We start from the raw sequence: 27079 nt of genomic DNA, 5'->3' as shown, positions 1-27079 counted from the left end.
GGTTCTGGCCCTCCACAGTCATCAGTATTCATCTTGGGAGTCCAGCCGCCTGCCAGGTGAGTTCCAGCTGTGTCTTCAGGCCGTGCTCCCCCATTAGCAGCTGCTTCTGAGAAGTTCTGGCTCCACCACACCCCAGGGCACTACAGGCTGCTTACACAGACCAGGGAAGGCCCACACCCTCTGGCAGGTTCCTTTACCGCCAGAGGGCTTCCTGATCTTGGGGCAGCCACATCCTCCTAGAAGTGATCGAAATCTCAGCCTGGCATGGGGGGCTCTCCTAGTCAATAGCTCCTGTACTGGTTGCTCCGCCTCACCCTCGAGACAGTTCTTTTACACCCACTATTTCTAGACCCCTAAAATCCTCTTATTTATAGTTAATTATCTACTACTGCTCTTGTTAACAATTACAGTAATTTTTCTCTTTTGGAATAACCAGTGTGGTTTCTGCCTCATGGGTACAAAAGGCAAACCACATCTATCCACCAGTTATCCAGAGAAGTGAATAGCACTCAGATTTCAGCACATGAAGTCCTGACTTTCTCCCCATATGGAGATCAGGGCGTGTCCTGTTTGGTCATGCTTTATTTGGCCATTGGATGAAACCTCCCTGATTCCCAAAGAACCTAAGAAATGCTGCTCTGGGTTGGTCACATGACTCAAAAGCCAAATGTCTGTCAGGGAGGGGCTGGGAAAAGCACCAGGTCCTCCTGAGCCACTTTGTGGATTTCAGGCTAACTTCCCAAGCTTCCCCTTTTCTGGCTGCAGATCCCAGGAATTTACCACTTCAGTTTTCCAGTTAAGCACAGACTGCCTTCCACTTTACCACTTGGGGGCTCTTTTCCCCCAAAACTGGCTGGGGAAAGGGGCAGTTTTCTCCAGCTCTACTGTCTTATATGACCCAGAAGGACAGAGAGATCTTGATTTATGGATTCCACTGCTAAGTTCTATATGGAAACAGCAACAACAGAAATAACACTGTACGTATGGCAGAGCTACTAGACCTTTGCAGTCTGTTTCCCACTTGGAGACCCTGACTGTGGTACATGGGTGGTTTCGGTCCCTAAGGCATGTTCCTTCTGCTAAAACACACTGCCTCAAACCCTCAACACAAAAAGACACAGCTCTTCTTGGTTTTCATCCATCGGTGTCAACGCCCTGAGGGAGTGAAAAGGAGTACTTGGCAATGCCCGAGAGATCAACTCTCAAATCCTATTGTTAAGAAAGGGCACCAAAGTTCCATGCCATAAGCTTTGGAGCCCAAGGGTTGGGATGGAATAAGACTATGAAGATATTCACCAAGAGCAAGAGGGCTTCCCCACCAGCTCATGAAGGTTGGCAAGCAAAGTGGGACACTGCCGTGCTTTTTCTCCACGCAATCAACCCTCTGGGCCCTTCTCCCCATCCCCAAGTTCCTTACCAAGGAGTGTGAAGGCTTGTCGAGTCTTCTCAAAGTCCTCAGCATCATCTACACCCTCGATGGACGTGTCTCCTCCCTGTGACGTATAGAAGAAGTCCTCGGCACAGGCTGTGGTGGGAAAGGAGGTGAGGCATCAGGCACGGGAGGGACGCTTCATCCCCGGGTTCACCACAGACCATGCCCCACGAGGATGTCCACTCCCTGAGCAAGCTGACCCGGGCCAGAGTTTATTCCCAGCTGGATGTGGAACTCTTTCAAATATCATCTTTACTGACAACGGCAAGTGGGAGAGAAAACTGAGTAACAAAAGACAGAAAATTACAACACAGTGACAGAACCTGTTGTTGCATTTGTGTTAAAACTGATATGTGAAAAACAAGGGAACATAAAAGTCATGGCAAGTTCAAGTTACAGTAGCATTCACCACAGACTTGTTTTTTAAAAGGCTCTGATAGACACAGTAAAACGTACACCCACCCTAGAACCAGACTTCCATGACCGTCAATAATCTTAGTCTGACAACCTCGTTTGACACATGAGGGGCAACGATGCGCCCAGAGTGACACGATTTGTTTGTTTTAAATGCTGGGGCCCCTTGAGCTATTTAAGCACGTGTACAAATGCAGGCTGAGACTCTCATCCCCCGGCTTACTTCCTCTTCAGTCAGGCCTCTGCTAACAGCCTGGGGATGACTAGTGAGGAGGGGCCCAGGTTCCATCATAGAATTCAGAGCCATCCTCAGCGGAGGGCAAAAGTGCAACGAGCCCTGGGGAGTATCTGAACTACAGGGCTTGAGAGCCAGCATGTAAGGCAACAATTGCACCTCAACAAAATCACCCTCGAAAATCACTTCAACTTTCCACAAACTACAATGCCTTTGTGTGGTACAATTCTGTCCAGTGCTTGGCATTTCTAAGTGTATAATGTTTGATTTTGATAAGATGCCAAAACTGGACACTGGCTGTTCTCCCTCCTCCCCTGAAAACACCAGTTAAATGATTTTCTCTTGACCTGGGCACGTACGGTTGAAGGCACATCAGTTACACATGCTTAGATGCAGCTTCATTGCAACTCCCAGTCCTCCTTCAACACTTTGTCCTCCCGATTTGATCTCCGAAGAATTTCTTGAGTCTCTTTCCTTCCTCCATCCCAACTGCCACTATCCAGGGTCTGACCTGTTCAGCATCTGTTGTCTGGGGACTGTTGCAAAAGACTCTAAGTCTTTCTCCCTGCTTCTGCTCCTGTCCTTTCTAAATCCTCCTTTAAACTTCTGGTAACTCTGATCACACCACTCCCTACTTAAAGCCCTTTGGAGACACCCTCCTGCTCCACTGCCCTCAAGGCAAAGGTCCAACACCCTAGAAGGGCCTCCAGGACCTTTTGTGAAGTGGCCTCCTCCGACCACTCCAGACTCACGCCTAGTCCTTCCATCCCCACCTCTATGTCCCAGATACACCGGCTTCCTTACTGTCATTCCTCAGCTCTACCCCTGTTCATGCCATCAATGGCCCTGCAGACGTCTCCTTCCTGGTCTCTCCCACTTCCCACCTTGATCCTATGCTCCAAGCCACACTGCACTCCGCCAATTCCTCCCACTGGTCAAGTCCACGATACCAGGTCCAGCTAGGAAGTGGCAGAACTCAGCCCCAAACCCCAGTCTCACACACAACCAACAGGCAACACTGCACATGGGAATGAACAGCAGAATACTGGTCATGTTTTATGAGGGAAGGCTTCCTGGAGGAGTGACTTCAACCCACTCTGATGACTGCAGGCACCTGAAGTGGGAGACGAAGGACTGTGGCCCTGGGCTCACTCACAGCCACAGCAGAAGCGAATTCTGATGAAGCAAGTCACGTTAGGTCTTTGTGGAAAATAGCATATTTGGATCTTTCATATCTAATCACCCTGGAAGCTCTGGCACGGAGTAATGTAACAGCTTCAAGGGTTTAATAAAAGCATCAATTCTTTTTTTCCCTTTACACTCACCTTTCAAAACACCTCATTTGGTGATTTTTTACTGTGTCCATATGAAGACAACTGAATACAGTCGTCCCTCTGTATGCACAGGGAGTTGGGTCTAGGACCCCTCCCCCACCTCCAACAGATACCAAAATTCACGGATGCTCAAGTCTCTTATATAAAATGGTATAGTACAGTCAGCCCTCCACAACCATGGATCGAATTCCAGTTGCTTGAATCCACAGATGCAGAACCTGCAGATATGAAGGGCCAAGTGTATATTTACTCCCATTTTTCAGACAGGCAAACTGGGCACCATAGGGCTTTAAGGGGTTTCCCAGGCTCACCCAGGGTTTGGCCAGGCCTGTGAGCCCATTCCTTGATCACCCAATTAAGGAGATGGTTATCTATGACATCCCATGACTTAGCCATAAATACAACCTACATCATAATCAAAAGTATCAGTTGATACACTAGAGTCACCTGAGACTCCAAAAAGAACACTAAGCTTTCATATTGGAGGGAAGGAGGCATTTTCAGCATCTATCAAAGACCTTTCATTGTCAAAGGCCAGGGTCCCACTGACTGATGTTCTGAGTGAAACAGACCTCCCCACCCTTCCCTGCTTTGAGTTCCCAAACTCACAGGCCCAGCAGAGTAACTTCTTCCTGCTCAGGTTCATCACTGCAGGGGCCACCCCAGCCAATCACAGCATTCTCTACTGAATGATTTGAATCCAATCAAAATAATCATCTCCTTTCCATCTGCTTTAACGCTACAATCACCTCTGTTAACGTCACTCCCAGACCCTCTTAATAAGACAGACATCCCAACAGGATGCAGTCACTCTTCCCCTATTTGCTTTGCCTGCCTGGATCTCAGCTCTCCTTTTAGGCCTGTGAAGCCAATCATCCCATCCCAGAGAGGGGTCTCTTGTCCTCCAGTTTGGGTCTCTCTCTTTACTTAGAATTCCCAAGGAGATATACATCACAAAATCCCCTATTAACTGGCTCACTGGATCAGACTAGTGTACAGAAGGGTCGTGAAGCCAGTGATTAGAGCAATGGACCATCAAGGCCACGGCCCAGGGTTTGCACTTCACCTGGGTAGGCTGTACTCTGACTTGTGCAAGGCAAGAGAGGGTGTTTATAAAACTGTATCTATGCAGCTACGGAAACGAAAAAGAAGAAAGGATTTATTCCTTATTACCTGAAGGCTGCATTTAAGGGAATGTGGGTCCATTATACCTCTTTTTACCATCATTTGTTCACACTCTAACACATTATTCACTGTATTATTTTTTTTAAATCTCATCCCGAGGTCATTTTAATGCAACAGACCACCAACCACAGGGCAGAGGAAAGTGGGGCTGTATGCACACCTGTACACTTCATTCTCAAGACAAATGCACAAAATTCCTGCAGGGCCAAGGGGTCTTACAGAGATTTCTGTGCATTTGAACGGCACAGTTTAGGTGAAGAAAAGAAGGAAGGAGGGGAGGCAGGTCTGAATATTCACTAGAAGTCACTGGCTAGTCCTTCATTTATTTGATGTTTCCATCCATTCAACCAGGGTTATCTGTGGAACTATAAACGTCAAGCTTCAGGGCTCACAGCCCATCCACCCACAAGGCAGAAGACAGCCTCATGCCTGAGCACGAGAGCTTATCAAAGGCTCTTCACTTCACTCCAAGATGCTCTCAGAGGGCACACGCAGGTAAGAATGCAAGAAATGGATCCAATCGGGTAGTTTTCAACTGCTCCAGCCAGGGGCCCAAGGAGCCTGCACCTTGCTGAAACACGGAGTAAGGAAAAGTCATTTTTCTCCTCAATGCACTCCTGTAAGTGGGGGGGTGGGGAGGAGGATTTCTTTCCTATTACCTGAAAGTTACGTTTGGGATAAAATAGTCCAAATACAGCCAGATGGATCTTACCAGCATTCGTTCATTTTCTATAAAACTGACCCTAAGAAAAAAGTTTTCAACTCCCGCAGGTTGGCCCTGAGAAGTCCAGCTGGGCCTGTGGAAGGAGGGGGGAGGATGGCAGTGGCCCTTAACGTGGCCTGCCTTCCTGGTCCCTTGTGACTGTAAGCCAGCATGAGAGCCCCAAGCTGCCAGCTCAGGGCAGTGCCCATCAAACAAGGCTTGTAACATTCACTCCTTGTCCGAGGAGTTTACGACTTCACTGGGGAGAATCAGACCTGCAAGCACAGAACAGCTAGAGTACAGCACAAAACCAGTCTAATGTGTATCATCCAAGGCTTCCTCCTTTGGGACCTCATTTAACTTGACTTTCCCTGAGCAGCTTCTGACCCACCTCAACTGTGCTTCGCCTTAGCATACCCTTCTTAATCCGTATTGTAAATGTAAGCGAAGCAAGGGCAGGACCCACAACATTTGGTTCAACACTGCATCCCCAGGGCCTAATTTGCCTGCATGGGGTTTAATGAATGAACGGAGGAGCCAGTGCTAAACTGCATGGCACAGGCACTGAGTGCCACCAGAATCCATATGCAAGTAAAGCAGAGAGTGAGGAGGGCAGACCAAGGTTTGAGCTACTTGATGTATTTTACCTACTGGGAGCATAGGCTGGAGTGGTCAGAGGTGGGTCTGGTGACGGGTCCTTAAGATGGTGAGGATTTGGCTCTGGGACAGTAAAGCCTCAGAAGTCTACTTCTCTCACAGTTGCGCAACAGCCAACTAACCTCTGTCTAGACACACAGTTGCACAAAAGCCAATTAACCTCTGTCTAGACACCCAGCTCTGTACACCATCTGCTAGTACTGGACCTACCCACACCTCCCAGAAATACAGATGACAGGCCAGGCACAGGGAAGCTGCATGGCCCTGAGGCGTGCCCTCACCACACGCATCCACCAGCAGATGGCCTGGAGAACTCAGTGGCAGGACTCAGCCAATATTCCAAGATAGGGCCGCGCACATAGAACGGGGAAGGCTCCAGGCCCGAGGAGCAGAGCTACGTCGGTATGGTGTCAAGAACTAAAGCCTGCTCGCCCTTCTTGCTCTGTCCTGGCTCTCAACTCCACTAGCTCCAAGTCAACAGTCTCCAGGCAGACAACAGTCTCTTAGCAGACAATAATAACAGAAACGGAGGGTGACTGGGACCCCCTGAAAGGCTGTCTTCCTACCTGATGGCAGCAAAACGCTGACGCATGCCCCTGGCACCCAACTCTGACTGCTCCGCTCTGGCCTCCAGGCTGCAGGGTGGATGTGGGCAGGCTGCCCGCCTGCTTGCGAGGAATCGGAGCACTGCTGCCCAGCTGAGGCTCAGTGGTCCAGTTAAACTCTTTAAGTTCCTCTCTCACCTTCTGTGGGGTTGCCCGGGATTCATCAATATGCCCCTTGAGCCAACCCCGTCTTACCCCTGCTTTATCCTCACCCCCTTCCTTCTTTTTCTTTGTCTCAATCCTTAAATATGACTTAAAACACGTCGGCCACAATTAAGTGATTCCCATTAGCTAAATCTCCAGATCCTCGTGGTTGAGACGCATTTCTCAGGGCGTCTAGAGTGAAAACATATTTTTCAAAATAATAATGCATGTCAATTCACTGGTGCTCTGCAAAACACTGTTCCACCCCCAGCCTCTTATCCTCTCATCTCCTGTGGGCATGAAACTCACAGAGGGGTGGGGCTGTGCCCACAGGTGAGGCAGAGCTAAGAACCCGCGACAGAGGACGCTGAGCCGCGCACACCTTCTCCCTCAGAGCCCCCAGATGCCCCACCTGCGGCAGCAGCAGCCCAGCCCCAGAAAGGGCACGCAGCCCGTGTACTTACTTAGTGAGAGCTCTTCAAATTCCGGAAGACTGGCAGCCGCACAGAGCTGGTAAAAGATGTGGTAATTCCTCTCATCATCTGCCTGGAGGAGGAAAACAGTTAAGCAGTGTTAAGGGCAGGGACCCCCAAGATTGTCCCCTCACCCATTCTAATTCCAGGGTGACAGAGGTCAAGGCTTTTCCTTCACGCCTCTGCCACCTTCAATTCCCACCTCCAGGTTTTTCATTCACCGTTATGGGGCCTTCTGCCAACCAGAGGACTTTTACCTCTTGATTTATGCAGAACACAGGGGTTTTCTTTTTCCTCCTCTACAGAACATCGCTGCTACCCCACAAGGGACGGCTCGGTGGATCAGCACTCGTTCAGGTACCGTGCTGCCGGGCTCATGGTGGGCTGACCGTCATTTCCCTGCTGCAGGCTCCCTTTCTCCTCTGGGACGCCTGGAACTAAGTAAAAGCTACGCCCTTGCCCATCATGTCAGGCTGGGATGGTCAGGAGAGGTCCATGACTGAGACAGGACTTCCAGGGGACAATGGGGCCAGACCTGCCTTAAACTGGCGGAGTGGTCATGGTGGTGATGGGTGGGACGGGGGCTTCAAGAGGCCTGAGCAAGGGCAGCAAGGAAGAGGAAAGCCCACAGGGAGTCTGGCCAGAGCCGCAGCCGGTACAGCAGGCTGCTTGCTCTGATGCAGTGAAATGAAGGATGTCAGGTAGTCCAACCAAACCTGGGAGGTGGAGAGAACCGCTCTCGGGGTTGTGAACTGCAATGACCACCACCAAAGGCCAGGGTGGAGGAGGAAGAGGGTCACCAAGAGGCCAAAGAGTAATTGGGAAGGAGGGGACAAAAGGCGAGCAAAGAAGAACTGAGTCACATGAGAAGCGAGAACTCCATTTACTTGAAAAGGAAATGAAGTAAGCGGTCAAGCAGGTTTTTGTTTTTTTTTTAATATAACTTACCAAATAAGATTCCTGGTGAAAGTTGAAATCCACAGACCCTATATGACATTCCCCTGATCACAAGACTCCGAAGTCCACAAAGAACACAACAGTCTTATTCTTCACTGTATCTCTGGTGACTAGCACAGGGCTAGCACATAACAAACAATATATGTTTGTTGACTGAATCTAAAAACAATGCCCTGGGACTTCCCTGGTGACCCAGTAGTTAAGAATCCACCTTCTAATGCAGGGGACGTGGGTTCACTCCCTGGTCAGGGAACTAAGATCCCACATGCCTCAGGGCAACTAAGCCCACACACCTCAACTACTGAGCCCGCACTCCACAACTAGAGAAGCCTGCGTGCCACAACAAAGACCCAGCACAGCCAATAAATAAATAAATAAATACATAGATAGATAGATAAATATTGTGCTTGCATGGTATATGCATGGTATTTATTTATTTAAAAATAAATAAATAAATAAAAATAAAAACAATGCTCACTGAAACATATCAATACTGAGTAAAAATTTTTCAGGTCTGATGCCTATAAATGAATACTTACTAATGAAAAAAAAATGAAAACCGAAAGAACAAGTCTATCCAAATCCAGGTTCAAACAATGAGATGTTCTTTGGGCATAGGGAGCAGAACGTGGAGCGAGTAAAAATCCACGGGAAAAAATACAAGAAGGTCCAGTCACAGGGCTCACCTGAAAGACCACTCTGGACTTCTCCAAAAGGTAGGTCCTCATGTTGGCCCCAATGATGCGGTACCTCTTGTCAAAGCCAATCTGAATGTACTTTCCGAAACGGCTACTGTTGTCATTGCGAGTGGTTTTAGCATTCCCAATGGCCTGTGCAGAACAAACAAACAAAAAGTGTGCACAACATGGCGGGTTTTCTTAAATTTCAGGACTGTATGCTCATGGCGGCACCTCTATTCCCTCCCTCTTCCTTCCTTCTAGAACCTCTCTACTATTAGGATGACAATGGGCCGAGCTAAAAGAAAACAAAACAACTTCATTTTCCTTCTTCCCTTACTCCTAACGATGGCCAATGAGAGTGATGAGTTGACTGATGGTCTCTCTAAAGGGGACTAAACAGCTGGAAGGTGCACCCCATTGACCTTCTTCTCTTCTTCCTTTTCCTACCTGGAATGTGCATGTGATGGCTACAGCTGCAGCAGTCACCTTGGGACCACGAGGGAAAGGTCTAGAGAATCACAGAAACCACTGCTCTGACATCCTTGAGCCACTAAATCAATGCCAGCACCCAAGAGCTCTAGACTTTCTGTGAGAAAAAGGAATCTTCCAGGGCTTAATCCACTTTGATCAGGTCTCCACTAATCAAATGTCAAATATCATTCCCAACTGTTAAATGGTAATTCCTAGAAAGAGACCAAATGTCAAACGCCCCCCTCCCCCCAACACACACATAATCACTAGGACATATCAGGAAGCCATCAACCTCTTGGTACTATTTCTTACACAGCAGCAGGGACACAGTTCAAAACACGAGACAATAATGTAAAAGACGAGTGGCTAAATGACTGGTCTCACTGTGTGATTATTCACTTTCTATAAAACATCACATTGCTGATGGGTTGGTAATGAACATACTAACATTGAAACCCCTTTCACATGTTTACTTTTCAGGTGGTTACAACACTTGAAAAATATCCACTGTAATTTTTCAGTTGTCTAGGACATTTGAGGCACAAAGAGGCTAAAAGAAGATCACGATTTCGGAGGCCCTGAGGTACCCAGCCCAGCCTGGCCTCTCATCACTCTTGCCCTCTGTCTCCAGCCTCTTATGATTCTGAACTTGCTTTTCTTTCTCAAAAGACCTATGTTCTCTCTGCCTCCTCCCCCACCCCCCAAGTTTCACAAACACGGTTCCCTCTGCTGGGAACACTCTCTGCCCATGCTCCCTCCACCTCTTCTTTCTGGTCTCAGTTCAAATGTGGCTTCTTCAGGAAGGCTTACCCTGGCCTCATAAGCGAGGGGAGCTCCCTCGCCATGTGTTCTCCCAGGCCTCACTCTGCACGTCCCCTTGTTTCCCTAACCCCCATCTCCACGAGACATGACCCTGTCTCCGTGACAGCGGGGTGTGCACGTCTGCTTCCCCATGGGACCTCCCGCACTCACCCCAGTGCCCAGCACACAGCAGGCATTCAAAACATCTGAGTGAATGGAAGCATAGATGAACTTGGGTTTTGGTTTTCTTTCCTGTGAAATAAGAATTTTGAAGTCCTTGTCCTCGAAGGTCACTTGCCTCTTTAGGTCCCTAAAATCTCCTGTTAGGGTCATGAATACATATTTTTTTCTTTTAGGGTTTAAAGTGTATACAGCAACCTATACATCACATATACAGTGTGTACCTCTGTAGGAAAGTGGGGAAAGTGTAACCCCAGTACATTGCATCGCTCTGAAGGGAACCATGGAGCATGGAACACGCCCCTAAGGTCAGGGCGAGGCTGGAGTCTGGCCAAGCGGAAACGACTGTCAGAGAGATGACTAATCCGAGGAGTTTACGTCATCACTCATGCCCCTCAGCACCCACCAACCTCATCATCTCAGCAGAGGCTTCACTGCACCCACTTCCAAGAGAGCCCTGATCCTTCAAGGCACCATGTGACAAGCCACTGTCAGACTTCAGGAAGCCTATTCTGTTTGAAAAGTGGCAAGGAGGGCTGTATTCCCTAAAATGCAGGTAAAAGTGATGGTTTCCCAGGCCTCCATCACAAGCTAGGTCCTGGGCTGGGATCCCTTTAGTTTCCCTGAATCCAGACAAGAATCCCAGGGAGAGGCATTATCAACTTTCCTCATACTTATGGGAAAATTTAGGCTTAGAGAGGGTAAGCAGTGTGCCCAGGGTCACATGGCTGGGAAGTGCCAACACCAAGATATAAATTCAGATATAACTGAGTCCACAGTCTGTGTTCATTCCACTTGGTTTCACAGTCCTTTTCCAACTCTCCAAACTACTCACCACCAGACAGGAGCTGCCACCCATGTGGGTGACTTCTCTCATCTCAAACAGCCAGGTCAAATCAAAGGATAAAGACAAAGACATGAATCCTCACTTTTACCTTTTCATAAGAAAGGGGAGAAAAGCCTTTCAGAGGATGGCAGGGAACCAACTCATTACTCTGACAACCAGTAGATAAAGAATCAAACATCCATCCTAACTTCCCTGTGTAAACTCTATCAGCGTAACTAGTTGGCAAGGAGAAGTTTCTCTTCCTAAACTTATTCCAGTTGATAAATGCAAGAGGAAAAATAGAATGAGAACGTCACCATTTTGTAACTCCTGATGAATTAATAGATCTAGGCATAAGCAATGGCTGCTGACATCACCAAAAGACACCTAAATATTCTGTGCGTCTTGATGGGAATACATAACACCACCAATAAAGGGTTCTTGGATTTTAAGAACAAACGCGCAAACAAACAAACCTAAATCTAATCAAGCCTCTAAATTTTACTACCCTTTCAAAGGGTATACAGAGGCCAAAGGAACATGTTAACAACATCAGGAGGGTGCAATCAGCAAAGGCCAGTTTGTGTAAAATTCTAAAGGATTATCTAGTTTCAAACAAAAAATCTCAATTCCAAAATTTCAAAAAATTCGAATTTTGTCATTTCTAAAATGGCAACAAGAACCGTTACCATATCTGAGATCACTCCTTGTGGTAGCTTAGGGAAAGCTTGCCAACAGTCTAAAGATCACTGCCAAAAGGTCTATCCTCCTTACCTCACTAGGCTGCTTTGAGAAGTGATATAATGGATCTACAAGTACTTTGAAAGTATATAATGGTACCCACAAAGGGAAGGGGTTGTTTGTATTATTACTACCAAACCATAAACTCTACTCTAGGCATGAAGAACTTCCAACTTCTACACGTGTGTGAAGGACCTGCAGGACCTAACAATCCAGCAACTGTACTTCTAGATACTACCTAGAGAAACTCACACAAGTGTACAAGTGGGTGCGCAAAAGAATGTTGAATGCAGCCTGTATTTAACAATAAAAAATACAATCTAAATGTCTACCAATAGGAGGAAGAGATAAATAAAATGTGGAATATTCATAAATGGGATGCCGAAAAGCTGTTAAACTAAACTAGAGCATGATGCATGGATAAATAAAAAAACAATGAGTGAAAAGCAAGTTGCAAAGTGGTTAACAGAATATGATACCATTTATATGTGATATAAAAGAACTACCTTTTTTCTGGTTTATACATATACAAATATGTAGTAAAGTAAAAATGGACTGCAACAAATCACTTTAATATGATTGGGATTATACAATAACGAGATGCATATCAACCAGTGTGGAAACAGAGAAGGGAGAAATTAGCCAATGCTGGCAGAACAGGAAAAGCTTTAAGAAGTGTAAGATGAACTGGATCTTGAAGGGTGAGTAGAATTTTACCAGTGGGGAAGGAAAAGGAATTTTATTTATAAATATAGTGTAGGCAAACGGAGAGAGGTATGTGAGAGCCCCAACAAGTGAGGAATGGCTAGAGTGTGTTGAAACATGAGAGAAAACAAGAGGAGAAGGTAAGGTATGTTGGGGGCGGATTCTTGTATGAATAGGTTAATAGTTGTAGGCCTTCTTGCTTCTTCAGCTTAAAAAAAAAGTCAAACCCTGAAAATTACATAGTAACTGGTCTTAGTTTCTGTCAATTTTGCTCACTGTACCCCTAGCCCCCTTTCTTTCTCCCAGGTTGAGGGGAGTCTCTGGGGCTCCTAGAGTTGTATGCCTGCAGACTCCAGTCAGCCCAAGAAGCCATGTGACCCCTCTGGGCTGGGCTTGGGTTCTGTCCCTGCTCTATCAGTCTCTTGGCTAGCAATATCTTTTTAATCAGTGCAGACCTGTGAACAAATCACTCCCAGGGTGCTGACAAGCTCTTAAACAGAATGGGGTCAGAGAGTTCTGGCGCTGACAATAAGTCATCCCAATCCACCCCAGCCAATCCCAATCCACCCTCAAGCCACCTTTAATTCAAACAACTGCCACTTAGCGCAGCCCACTGGGAATTCCGCCTCCTCAGACGGCCCTCAACTCTTCGACTCCCTAGGAGGCATCTGCAGCTGCTGGCCTACAGAAATAATGAGGTGATGACATGACCATAACTGATTGCTTCGTTGGGAGGTGCCAACCTTCCCCGGGACAGGACTGGAGCCATCAGTAATCAGCTGTGCCCTGATTAAAACATGACGTGCACTGGTTGTAACCCTCTGAGGAGCCACAAAGCCGACTGGGTTTCCTGACACAAGGGCCCAAGTAAGACTCTGAACTTGTGAAAAGTTGGGTCTTGGCAGAGCAGAAGCTGCTCTTTCTCTACTTGGCAACACTCTAATTCCACCTAGAGTTCTTCCTGGCAATAATTCTTCCTCCCCATGTTCATGTCCAATATTTCTCTCAAATGTAATATTCAATAACAGCTCAAGGGATAGTCTCTATGATAACAAAACTCTGTACTTGACAGAATGAGCCCTCTGGACTTACCCACATAATTTTCAAAGTACCAATTTGCACAACTGTAGAAATGTAATGTTTTGAGCTCAAACCACTGTAGCATTTGTTTACGTGACATCACGCAAGGTTGGGCTGGGTCATGTACACACTCTCCTTCTCTAGGGGCGTGCATGTTGCTCTCACATTTCTTCCATGCCTCCCCAGCAGTCCACCAGCCTACTCAAGCTATAACAGATACTGAAAACATTAGATCATTTCAGATCACGGTCATTTAAAAAACATTCCCAAAGCAGCGACCCAAACAGGTGCACGCCGATGTTCACAGCAGCATTATTCACACTGGCCAAAAGGTGGACACAACCCAACTATCAGCGCAGGAATGGATAAACAAAATGTGGTATATACATGCAACAAAATGTTATGCAGCCATTAAAAAAACCCCACAAAGTCCTGATGCATGCTACAACATGGATGAACCTTGGAAACATTATGCTAAGTGAAATCAGCCTGACACAAGAGGACTGATGTCATATGATTCCACTTGTATGAGAGACACCAAAGAGGCAAATTCACAGGGACAGAAGTTAGAATAGAGGTTACCAGAGGCTGAGTAGAGGGGAGAATAGGACGTTATTGCTGAATGGGTACAGAGTTTCTGTTTGGATGATTAAAAAAAAATTCTGGAAATGGATGGTGGTGATGGTTGCACAACGTTGTGAATGTACTTAATACAACTCAACTGCACACTTAAAATGGTTAAGGTGATAAATTTTACATTACGTATGTTTTATTACAACAAAACAATAAAATTAAAAAAAATCATTCCCCCTGTGTCTTGTACCTGCTTAATAATGTGGTGACCTGTCTTCACTAAATTCCTATCTTGGCTAACAAGAACTGTGTTCAGTCACCAGAGATCAAACAGGTTTCTTCCCTTCCCTGTTTTGTCCAGAATAACTACGTACTTTACCTCCAAAAGAAGAGGTACTCTGTGTCTCTGCAATCTTACTACCTAAAAGATGAACTGAATTTTGAAACTCAGAGGCAAAGGAAAAGCTGAAATCCTGGTCTCACTCCCACCTAAGATGAAACGTGATGCTAATCGTAGAGTGCTGTCTTAGCTGCCTCCATTTAAGTGCAGTAGACAGCCCAAGGGGGGGTGTGGACTCAAGTCCATGATCGTCTCCTGAATCCAGGCCATGGCCAGGCCGCCACCTTGGGGCTTAGAATAAATGCTCTGAGCAAAGAGGCTACCAACTAAATGTCTGACAAAAGGAAGTTAAATTATGGTAAAACCATCTATTAATGTATGTTCGCAGCCAATAAGTTTGTAAAAAGCTTAATAATATGGGGACAAGGCATATACTATAATATTCAGTGAAAAAGTTGGAAGGAAATATACCAAAATATGGAACAATTATTAGCAGGTTGTAGGATCATGGGGGATTATTCCCTTTTCTTCCATATTTTCCAGTGACTCCTTCCTACCTTTTTAATATTTATTCAATAAATGGTTCTCAAACAGGTGTTGGACACAGATCCGCAGCATCAGGATCACCTAGGAACTTGTGAGAAATGCAGATTCTCAGGCCCTTCTGAACCAGAAACTCTGGGGGTGGTGCCCAGCTATCTGCTTTAACAAGGCCTCCAGGCGATTCTGATGCACAGTCAAGTTTAAGAACAACTGTAATCTAATAAAAGTGTTTTTTTGTTTGTTTTTATCTGTTTGGTAAAAATGCCTTCAACTGTATTGACCATTTCCCAATTCATACAAGAGCAGATACCAAAACTTGCTTTTGTCTAATTCTTAGTGAACACAGTGTGTCTGATTACTCAGCAGAGAGTAAAAGTTCTCTGGATAATGCAACTCTGTAGGCAGGAGAGTTTGCGTGGATAATCAACGAGCTCCTATGAACTGAGACTCAATTTACTCCTGCACTTGATAAAGGAAGAGGGAGAGAGAGGGGACCTGGGAAGGTCCAGGCAGGTTCTTGTTCTGCCAGCTCCAAAATAATCTGAAGGACCAACCACACTGGTGCTTTGTGTCGTAATCGACGGGGCTCAAGGCTGTGCAGAGAAACCTGATGCTGTTTTGGCAGCTTTTGGCCTCAACCGAATTTCTTCTTATTGAAACAAAGGGGCTGTTCGGGGCTGGCAGAAGGGCCTACTCCTACCAGACTGCAGCCCAGACAATAATGAAGAGCCTCAGCTTCAAAGGCAGGAAATCAAAGCTGGCTCAGGGACTGTGCAGCCATTTAGCTCAACTCCATGAGAATGAAGCTTTTATAAGGAACAGAAGAAAAAGAGAAATGGAGTTCTGACCCTATAACATGGTTTACTATAGCTAGACCCAAGGTTTTGGAAATATCTCTGGCCCTGCACTTGCATCGGCCGCTCTGAGGCCACCCAGCCGGGAGGTAGGGGTGGTGAAGAGACAGGCAAGACCTGTCCATGCCAACAAAGGTAACATTTTCTGAGGATCTTCAACAGATTCTGTGTCGTCACATAGCTTTTGACTCTATCTCCCCCCCAAAGATAAAACGTCCAAATATTTTTTGGGAAAAAGGGGAATCTTTTATCTAGGCCTCCTCACCGCCATGAAGACTGCCCTCCTGATTCAGCAGACCTTCATAGCATCAAATGGTTTTGGTGGGACACTGATTTGCTGACACAGGATGGCAGCAGGGGGGAGGAACACAGCAGAGATGGCTGTAGATGGGGGAGGACTGTCACAACAGTATTCAGCAGAGTCAAGGAACAAGGAAAACATGAAGAGGTCACTCTATCCAATATTGGGGACCTGGGCTACCAGGTCAGAATATTCCCAAATCTGTGGTTTTAGGCGCACCTTTGAAATTCTTCCCTCAGCAGTGGACAATGGGTTCTTGGGGAGAGGCATGAATGCTGACCACGTGAGTGGCTTCCAAGAACTCTGTGATCGGCCACGCGAGGCTGGATGCTCAGCAGTCTTAGTGCCAGCAGAAGGGACTCCAGCCAAGAAGGCCAAGGACATTTGCATGGCTTTACCTCCATGATGGGACTGGACGCCAGGACCTTCTCTTCGATGTTGGTGTCACTGGCCGAGCCACTCACCGTGGCGAAATAGCGCATGGCGTACTTGGCCGACACGGTCTTGCCGGCTCCAGACTCCCCGCTGACTATGATGGACTGGTTCTTCTCATCTCTGCAAAGGAAAAAGCCTCGGTCAGTCGCTGGCCGTGGAAAGGCATGGTCGCCTTCCAATGACACTGTCGCCTTCCAGTGACACTGTTGACAAGGGCCCAAACCCAATCAGGAGCATCCCTCCCTTGTTTAGGAGTAAATGTGAGGGGCAGCGTAAAAATAGCCCACCTTCCTTCATACGCTTGCTTGCACAAGATCTGAAAGTGGGAGAAAGAAGCTCTGAGAAGGGCTTACAAATCCTATTTTATGACCTGAGGGAACGGGGATGTAGCCGTCGGGTCACTCTCCCAAGCTCTCTCTGGAGGCAGTACCCCACAGACCACTCCCTTACATAGACATCCCCTGAGAACTTACATAAATATACACTTTCAGTTACATAATCTCGCCTTTCTGTTACATGCCCATCTTGTGCCACTTTCTTCAAGAGCAAGGTTCTTTTCTTCTCCTCTTGTATTTGAGTCTAGCATGCCAGCAGACACAGTTCTGAACATTTTTGTTCATGTAGATCTATCACAAAGGGCATGCTACTAACCACCAGGCTGATCTTGCCTCAAGTTTCCCAGAAATTAGATAAAACAGCTATCGATTGCAATAAGAGGGAGTTCAGTCAGACTAAATGGGAGGCAGAGAGTAGATACTCTACATCAGATAAAATGTATCTGTATGTATCCCTTTGAGACAGATACAAGACAGACAAGTAATGGAAAACTCAGCCTATCTAGTCTCCAAGGAACATGGATGTTCAAGCTGGGAGCAAGAACAAACATCTGGGCCACGAGTTTGGGAAACGAATTGCTTGCAAGAGCTATACTCAGCCATCTACCTCCAGCCCACAAATCCACTGCCAGGAGGACGGCAGGCACTTCGCTTTCAATCTGCAGTACCTTTAACAGTTCCTGGTATAGAGAATGCACCCGAGATAAAATATTATGTTGGAGGAGAAGCCAACTTAGGGATCAACCAGCCCTCTTCCTTTCCAGGTGAAGAAACCGAGAAGTGTGAAGTCAGGTTTAGAACACAGGTCTCCTGGCACCAGCCCAGTACTCCTAACACCAGCTCCTGTGGCTTCCTGGGCAGGGCTGGCTACAGAAAGAACGGCCTGCCCCACCTTGGTAATTATCAGCACAGGTAGACTGTACCTGATCAGCACAGGTGGGTGAATGTTGGCCCTGCTTCTGGGCCAACAGCTGAGAAGCTGAAAAAGTGGTGTGATGACACGGATGTCAACTAGAGGTGAACTAGAAAGACAGACAAGAACCGCTTTGAAAGGGGGGCCCCCGGGGGAGAGTCAGGTGCGGTAGCTGGGCTGAAGAAACCTTAACCTTCAGCTGCTCTTCAAGGTCAGCAACGAGCTGAGCAGTCTCAGCTCACACACACCATCATTAAATGGGGAGGGACCTGAGTGAATACAGGTGGCTAGTAGATGCTATTGAGAAGATGAAGCCGAAAAAATTGATCTTTCAAATTGGCTATACAACCAATTACCTGAGAAGTTACATAGAATCTCACCTAGTATTTGGAGGATGGAATAAGATGTGGCTTTCGGAGCGCCCTTGTAGCTCTAGGATACCACGGTCATGAGAGTGTGTTTCTCCTCTCCTTGGTTCTGTGAAAACCTCATATTGAAAGGTGGCCTCTGAAGAAGCCTGTGGATGCCTACAGTTCCCATTCTCACTTGTTGTTTAAATCTGATATGACATCCACTGGACCCTGGGGACCAGGACAGGTATCACCCCTCCTCTTCTCAATACCATCACAATCAACTCCTTAGAGAACTGCTCAGAAGCACAACCATCCCCAGGGACTAAGGGTCTAACAAGCTGGGCTTTAGACCTATGAAAGAGAACCAAGCTTGATGCCACCTTTAAAACCACCTGAACCTGCAACAAGGAGAACTAAATTGCAGGAGCCATACCCAAAAGTTTGCAGTTTTGCTCAAAGTCTGTATGTTTAACCTAAAAAGGATGAGCACAGGTTGTGTCTAAGACTTAGTCCTCCACAGAGAACCACATCGAATGGGGAGGTATATACTGTCCAAAGAACTTAATAAGGATCCCTGGGAGCAATATGTGGATGCCAGGAGAGAATTAATCAGATTGGTGGGGGGCTGGGGGTCGTGAGTGCTGCCAGGCTCCCTGCGGCAACACAGCACACAGAGGGAACTGAACTGCGAAGAGACCCAGATAACATACTACATCTGGCACAAAAAAGGTGGCACAGACCAGTGACACCTGTCACTTTTCACTTGCTGTGTCAAGATGGGCATCACCCTGTGCATCATTGGGAAACGACTGAAAAGTCACACACTGCTCAGGAAAGAGAATGACTCATACAAGAGGCAGAAAACTTTGAGGACCAAGCAGGCTATTCCAAGTGTAAGTGGCCAGAAAGGCAAAAAGGCAGGGCTACTTCACGTGACAACAAAGTGTCAGGACCTCACAAAGAGAGGGAATCAAGGCAGGGAAACAAAAAACTGGCAGGACATGGAAGCTAACGTTGGTGTTTTGATGAAAATGCATATACGTGGCCAAACTATTATCAGGGGTTATAAACATCCCCAAGTGTTTCAAATCTTTACACTCGAGGCTCTTGGGCATGAGGGAGTCTGGGCAACGACCATTAGTGCTAACTCCCACCTAATTTGGTGGATAGTCAAATTGATGCTGATAAGACTAAAGTCAGGGAAATTCAACTCTTCTTAGACCAACAAGGACCTTTTAACAACTCCCCTTACTGAGACCAACTTAAAATATTTTTAAAAATTGATGATTTTTATTTAGTTTCACTGCACTTCTGCACATCCTACCTACGCCCATTCTTAGTCTACTACATGGCCGGGTGCACATGACGTATCTGTACACTATTTGTCACGGCCCATAAGCTGGCCTTGGGGATGATGTGTAACAGCATCTTCAGTCTGTTCTACCCATATTAGCTTCGCTTCCAACTCAACTAGAGAACACAAGACCAGAATACGGGTAGTAAAAACAACTTGATTTTGAAGCTCACGTGCACTGCTTAGCTGTCTGACTTTGGGCAAGGGAGTTGACCTCCTGACCCTCAGATTATCTCAGTCCAGTCTCTTATGACTTTGATCCCCAACCATGCTCATGCTCTTCTAGGTGGTCACCTTGACTTAGGGACCTAGGTCTCTAATTCATCCTAACATTCCTGCCAGATTAAATGTCTAAAGCACAGCTCTAATCACGCTCTCCCTGCTCAAAAAAAGTTAACTACTCATCGCTTACCAAATCAAGTCCAAACTCCTTAGTTGAACCCCTCCACAATGCACATCCCAACACTAAAGCCCTTGATAAGCGTCGGCAGACTATGGTGCTAAGAACAGAACACCGGGCTTTTGGTCTAAGGATCTTGCCTGAGTCCTGGTTCAGCCATCAGCAGGCTCTTTGTAAGCCTTAACCACATTACAGAGGATACCCCCATCTTACAGATTTGCTGCAAGATTATATGAAACGATCTCTACACTTTGTATAAGATGAGGGTATTATAGTCCAGACAAAACGAGCTACGCGTCAGTCTCTGAAACTGCACACTTTCCCAGCACTGCCATTTATGGTTTTCCCCCTACCTGAAATCACCTTCAACATACACCCTTCTACTGAAGTCCGACCTGTCTCAGGCAGCCCAGCAGGCAATTATTTCTCTGCCTTCTAAAGTCTCACGTCATTTGCTTTGTGCCACTTGTGAGGCATTGTCACCTCTCATCCCATATTGATGTCAGGCCCTGTGTGGTCATTTTACTTGCTGTGTGACCTTGGGTCACTTCTTTTCTCTGGGCCTCTGTCTTTTCATCTTGTCAAGTACAAGGTTGTGACATGGACTCCCCCAGTGATTTAATCTGTCTCTGACATTCGATGATTCCGTGATCAAAATTGTAAAAGGAAGTGTGGGTGGGGAAAAGCTCTCAGTTTCAAACTTCCATTACTTAGGGCTGGTTGTGGGGGAGATATTTATGAGCATGGAATTCTACCCAGTGTCCTTCAAAAACACAACCAAGGTATGGCTCCATCCATTCGGCCCAGTTACAGACATGGCTTAGCTGACAACTTGGGTCCATGTGCTTTTCAGTCGGTCCTTTTCTCCTGAGCCCAGTGAGGTTCCCTTTACAGGCATTCCTTGGAGATACTGCAGGTTCGTTTCCAGACCACCACAATAAGGCAAATATCCCAATAAAGAGAATATCACAGTAAAGCGTCACATGAATTTTTTGGTTTCCCAGTACATGTAAGTTATGTTTACACTATACTGTAGTCTAGTAAGTGCACAATAGCATTATGTCTAAAAAAAACAATGTACACACCTTAATTTAAAAATAATTTATTGCAAAAAACAAATGCTAACCACCATCTGAGCCTTCAGCCAGCTGTAATCTTTTTGCCTGGGGGGGCGTCCTGCTGCTGACTGGTCAGAGTGGTGGTGCTGAAGGCTGGGACGGCTGTGACCATTTCTTAAAACAAGACCACAGTGCAGTTTGCTGCAGCGACTGACTCCTCCTTTCACTTGAACACTTAGAGCCATTGTAGGGTTATTAATTGGCCTAAGCTCAATATTGTGTCTTGGAAAAAAAATAAAAATAAAAATAAGCTGTGACAAAGAGAGAGAGTGGCATGGACATATATACACTACCAAACGTAAAATAGATAGCTAGTGGGAAGCAGCCGCATAGCGCAAGGAGATCAGCTCGGTGCTTTGTGACCACCTAGAGGGGTGGGATAGGGAGGGTGGGAGGGAGGGAGACGAGAGAGGGAAGAGATATGGGAACATATGTATATGTATAACTGATTCACTTTGTTATAAAGCGGAAACTAACACACCATTGTAAAGCAATTATACTCCAATAAAGATGTTAAAACAAACAAACAAAAAAAAACAGAGGGAAGAAGGAAGGGGGGAGGGGCAAGTTAGGAGAAAAAATATATATATTGTGTCTCGGGAAATAGGGAGGCCTGAGGAGAGGGGGAGAGATGGGGTAACGGCTGGTTGGAGGAACAGGCAGAACACACAACACACTTATCAATTAACTTCACCCTCTTACATGGGTGTGGTTCGTAGCACCCCAAAACAATTACAATGGTAACATCAAAGATCATTGATCGCAGATCACGGTAACAAATAGAATAATTGTGAAAAAGTTTGAAATACTGCAAGAAATACCAAAATGTGACACAGAGACTTGAAGTGAGTAAATGCTGTTGGAAAAATGGTGCCGATAGACTTGCTTGACACAGGGTTGCCACGAGCCTTCAGTTTGTAAAAAAAAAAAAAAAAAAGGCATTATCTGTGAAGCACAATACAGCAAAGGGCAATAAAACAAGGTCTGCCTGTATTTAGAAAAATTAACCCATGGCCATGGCCATCTCATACCGTGAAATACCAGCCGTTACTCAGGCCCAGGCTGTCTTCAGGAAGGCAGCACCACCCTAAGCAGGAAAAGCCCCTTGAAGGCCTGTGCATCAGGCAAGAGCACAGGACTCCCGGTCAGGTACCAGCCACTCTCCAGCTTCCAGGTAAAACACCAGTAACCAACACATGCACCACAGACTCTCCCTGATTCACACTGGATCCCTGTCTGTGACATCTGAGAGGCAGGATTTAATTGCTGCTAAGCCACCTGCTTTTCTGGTAAAAGTTTCCCACCAAATCACTGCAGCACTTGAAGCTCCCTGAGCAAGGCCAACCTCTCTCCCCGTCCCCATTTTTGGAGAGTGGAAAAGGCGGCTGTCCAGGCACCTGAGGTCCACACTGCAGAGCACTGATCAGCCAGGGAGACACTGCGGGAACTGCGGGGACACCCCGCTGAAGTGTTGTCTTGTTTGGGTTTCCCGCAGAGAATAATTCATCACCCGTGGCCTCCCCATCAGCAATGCGCACACAGAACCATCAGGAAAGCACTGCTTCAGCCGATTCTGACTGAGAGAAGCCCCGGCTTGTGACAATGAGACCAGGCCCTCCACCTGTGGACGGGTGTGGCACCATCATCCTCCCACCTGGAATCCCCTGTTCTAACTGCCACAGTGCGTCCACACATCAGTCACTGAACTGAGAGCTCCCGGAGGGCGGGCACTTGCTTTAACCTTGAACCTGCAGGGTTCCTGGGGCCAAAGCCTCACCGTCACTTCCCGTGCCCCGACCCAGGCCTCCTCTGTGTAAGTGGCACCAGCCTCCACTCACCCACTTCAACCAGAAACCTGGGAGTCACTGTGGATTCCTCCTTTTCCCTCCAGCCAGCATGCCCTATTGAATTCACCTCCCAGTACAGACGGCTCTCTTCTCTGGACCTCCTAGTCCCAGCCATCATCATCTCTGACAAGCATTGTAATAGCAGCTTTCTAACCCTCACTGTCATCCTTCTGTAAGGCAACCTTTTTGTATGACCTTTTGTCGTGAATATTGGATCAAACCTCTCCCCCTGCTTTAAGCCGTCCAATGGAACCCCTCTGCTTCCAAGATCCCAGCTCTGGGATCATGTTCCAATGCCCTCCGTGAACCAGCACCTCTCTTTCCAGCTTTATCACGTGCCACTCTTCTCTTTGTTCACGACGCTCAAGCGACACAGGGCTTGTTTCTTTATTCCTTCCTACTTTGCAGCTGTCTGAAGCTATTCCAGTTCAAACTTATTTTCCCTTCTTTGACCTCACAACTCTTAATGCCTGGTACTCAATCATATTCTGATGGCGGCTCACGCCTTACTACTTTTCATTGTAATTAATGACCACCACCTACTCACATCATGCTCGAATGATGTACAAAACTCTTGGCCATGTTATCTCTTGCTTAGGACTCATGAGACTATTGGTGCCAGACTTCTCATTTTAAAGAGGATAAAGCTGAAGTTTGGAAAGGCCGAGTGATCTTCCCGGAGTTCTCAGCTAGTAAGACACCAAGTGCAAGCTTGAACACAGGCTTCCTTACCCCTGTACAATTTCCCACTGGGTTATGCTGTGACATCTCTGTATCACCATTACCGCCCCTTCGTGTATAATCAAGCATCCATTAGTGAAGCCCCTAACAAATCTAGCCTCGGTTAAGACATTAGACATGAAGCAGGTGTCCTCAGTGCTGGTTGGCTTAGCATCACTGCCTCAGCTAAAACATCACTTCTTCAGAAGCCCTTCCCCGACCACCCTACTTTCATAGCATTCAGCATACAATTTACTAATACTTTACTGATCTACTTAGTAGTCCTTCTACCGTTGTCTTCCTCACTAGATGGTAAGTTCCATGACGGCCAATCTCAGATGCAGGGCTTGGATGGGCAGGCCAGCACCTGGATTGTGTCAAGAAAAGAGCCCTAGTAAGGGCTGTCATGTATGGTGGTCTATATAGGCTGAGGCCAGGGTCTGGTGCCCCCTAGACATGTGCAACTTACTGCCTGCAAACCAAACTTGGTGGTTCCTGCCCTGAGTTCAGTTTCCCCAGCTCACCCATGGGAGGGGGGCTGACAGCAGGGGCCTCAAGCCTCAGGCAGGTGCGACTCTCTTTCCCTGGATTGGGCACTCCCTGAGAGAGGTGAAGAGGTGGGAACAAAACCCACTAAAAACCCGGACACACAGTGGAGGTGCAAAGCAGGAGGGAGGAAAAGCCTGGCTAAGGCGCAGTAGGAAGGATGCCCTGTTTCTGAACACATCATTAAGTCCCTCCATCGTTTCTTCCCCAGTAACAAATCATCTGAAAATTTAGGTGTGTCGGTAGAATATATTCTATTCACTAATGGGATAATCAATCTACTGTCTCTTGCCTGTCTATATCTGTCTAGTCTCTAATGATATTTTCAACATCATCATCACAATGCAGGCCACCTACTATGGTTAAAAAAGAAAAAGAACTGCACCAGAGAATGGGGATACAAAGAATTTTTAATCAAGAATTTCTGTTGAACAAAGATATTTGTGTCAGTACCAGGGACAGAGTTAATAACTGGGAGACAGACTAAGAAAACAATGAAAATGAATCTTAGAAGCAATGCCAACTAAAAAAGAATGACAGTACTATATATGGTATGACACTTTCTTTAGAAACTCAACAAGAAAAAAGAAACATGATGCTTAGGGATACAAACACAACTATATTAATACAAAATGATATCAAAACCCCATTAGAATGGGGGAAGTCATGTAACACCAGGTAGAAGGCAGAATCAGATTGGCGGAAATAAAACTGGGTTCTGTGGGGAGGGAAAAGTAAGGTTTGGGGACAGAGATAGGTTAGGATGGAGGTAAAGTTAGGTGAGAAGAATACAGAAAATTACACTGAGGCAGTTTTGGGCTCAAAACAGAGTCATACAGTTACAGTGAGTCTAAAGTTAAAGATTTCCTCTCAAGGTTGGGGCACTAGAAAGAACAGTCCTGCTGTGAGAAGGGGCTGGGCAAGAAAGCACCAAGCTAGAGATTCTATGAAGCCTGCCAACAAGAAAGCCTGGCTCAAAGTGGGAAGGAGGACATATGTCCTGGCCAGCTAGAGGGAGGGCACCTATGTGAGGGGTCCTCCGGGCTCACGGCCCAAGCAGGCCCTGGGTTCTAGGTGTGAGGGAGGCAGACAAGCATCCCTGAGCACCTCTGCCATCAGGCACTAATGTCCTACACTGCCAGTCTCCCAGGTAGTGTTGTGTGCTCACAGCCCAGAACTCAAGCCATTCAAGAAGGCTGCCATAAATATTCATGGAAAACTGCTTAACGGGTAGTTAACAGTCAGAGCCCTAAGTGTCTACTCAGTAAGATGAAACTGAACCTTCTTACAGTGCAGGAGCTAAGTACTTAGTGCATTTCATATCCAAGTATCATTTTTCTACTTCAATTTCACAGTGGCCTTCCGAGTGCTAAGTTCTATTTATAAACCTCCTAGGTGTACTGTGATACAGGTAGTAGCAAAATGAATCCATCTCCTTCCACTTACTCGCTGTTCCCAGGAGAGGCTGTCTCCTCTCAGATGAGAACGCATCACAGAAAGGACCTCTGGGAACTCAGTCAAGCCCACCCCTCCCTGGAAGATAAGCAGGGCAGAGTGAGACAAACTGGGTGGGGGGCTCCTTGGTGTGAATGGGGATGTGCCAACTTCTCCGCTTTTAAACTAAAGGGCTGGAAGATGATCCTTAAGACCTCCTGCTATTCCTGAACTCTGTGATTCCAGATCCAGGTTATAGTTGAGCTGTGCGATACTCCACATCAACTGCAGCTACCCGCTAATTTTGAAAATATACCTTGAAACTCAGAAATCTGTGGGTTTAGATGAAGGTGAGCAACAGAGGCAAATGTTTCCTGTGATTTTATACTTTACAGAATTATTTTGTTGAATGTTATCATTAGCTGGGGGTAAACTATGATATACACATATTTGTACCCTACAGTACCAAATAAACACTTCTCAAGCTCTATTTCATTTGGTGCTGGAAACTGTTCTGCAGTGAAGGAACACATTCAAGCAACACTCAGGTAAAAAGGCTTCTCGTTGGTCAGTAGTCCAGCTAGTTGGTATCTGAAGCCAGGTGCATCTGAGCACCTCAGTCTAAAGCTCATCCTCTTTCTCTACATTGCACTCTCTCTGCCAAGCTACCAGTAAGATACAAGGTCTTTTACGATATCTCTTATAGATACTGCCTCATCCATTCATCTTTTAAATTTAGGGCATCCCTGCAAGTCAATTTCAGCATCTCCTCTCATTTCTCCAGGTTGCCTCTAACGTGATCTCATCCTTCCTTATGACTACAACCGCCACCCAAAAGTTGTCCACACTCAGATATATCTCCCCAACCCAGCTGTCTCCCAAGAGCCAAGCACATATGCACAACTGCCCTCTGGACAATGATACTCATCCTTTCTCTCCGGGATTCTTCCACAGCATCATAACTGGTCCTCCTGTGCCTATTTTAGCCCCTGCTCAATCCATTCTCCTCATTGCCATTGGAAAGATACTTCCAAAACACTCATTTGACTGTATGTAGGTCCCGCTAAGCACCCTCTCATGAGACACTGGGGCCTGTGGGATGCGTTCAGTGTCTTCAGCAGTCCAGGCCCTTGGTGACCTATTCCAAGAGGCCATTCCAGGCAGAGGTGTCAGGCTGTGCAAAGGGTGGGAAAGCACAAGCAGTGTTCAGGGAAGAGGGTGAAGTTTAGGGCACTAAGACCCCAACAGGCAAGTCACGGCCTCTGGCAACAATTTGACTGCAAAGAACCATCGTTTGTTCATCAGCCCTGGCTGTACATTAGAAACACCTGTGGAACTTATGAAACTCCCCCTCCTGGATTCCACAGCAGACCAACTGGATCACAATCTC

At 46.6% G+C, this 27079-nt stretch overlaps 1 protein-coding gene across 5 annotated transcripts in view; it reads right to left on the bottom strand.

Annotated features, from left to right (window-relative positions):
- Positions 1–27079, bottom strand: part of MYO5B (myosin VB) — a 360038-nt gene that overhangs the window by 137235 nt on the left and 195724 nt on the right. For all 5 annotated transcript variants that reach the window (XM_082355410.1, XM_082355408.1, XM_082355411.1 and 2 more), the window contains exons 5-8: positions 16633–16789; positions 8826–8969; positions 7174–7255; positions 1418–1525 (exon numbers count right to left, since the gene is read on the bottom strand). In XM_082355410.1, coding sequence (XP_082211536.1) covers positions 1418–1525; positions 7174–7255; positions 8826–8969; positions 16633–16789 — 491 coding nt within the window. The remainder of the gene's footprint in view (positions 1–1417; positions 1526–7173; positions 7256–8825; positions 8970–16632; positions 16790–27079) is intronic.

This window comes from Balaenoptera borealis (genome assembly GCF_965194805.1).
Source record: "Balaenoptera borealis genome assembly, chromosome: 14".
Taxonomy (NCBI): domain Eukaryota; kingdom Metazoa; phylum Chordata; class Mammalia; order Artiodactyla; family Balaenopteridae; genus Balaenoptera; species Balaenoptera borealis.
The sequence above is the reverse complement of the archived record's forward strand: the minus strand, read 5'-3'. Positions and strand labels throughout refer to the sequence as shown.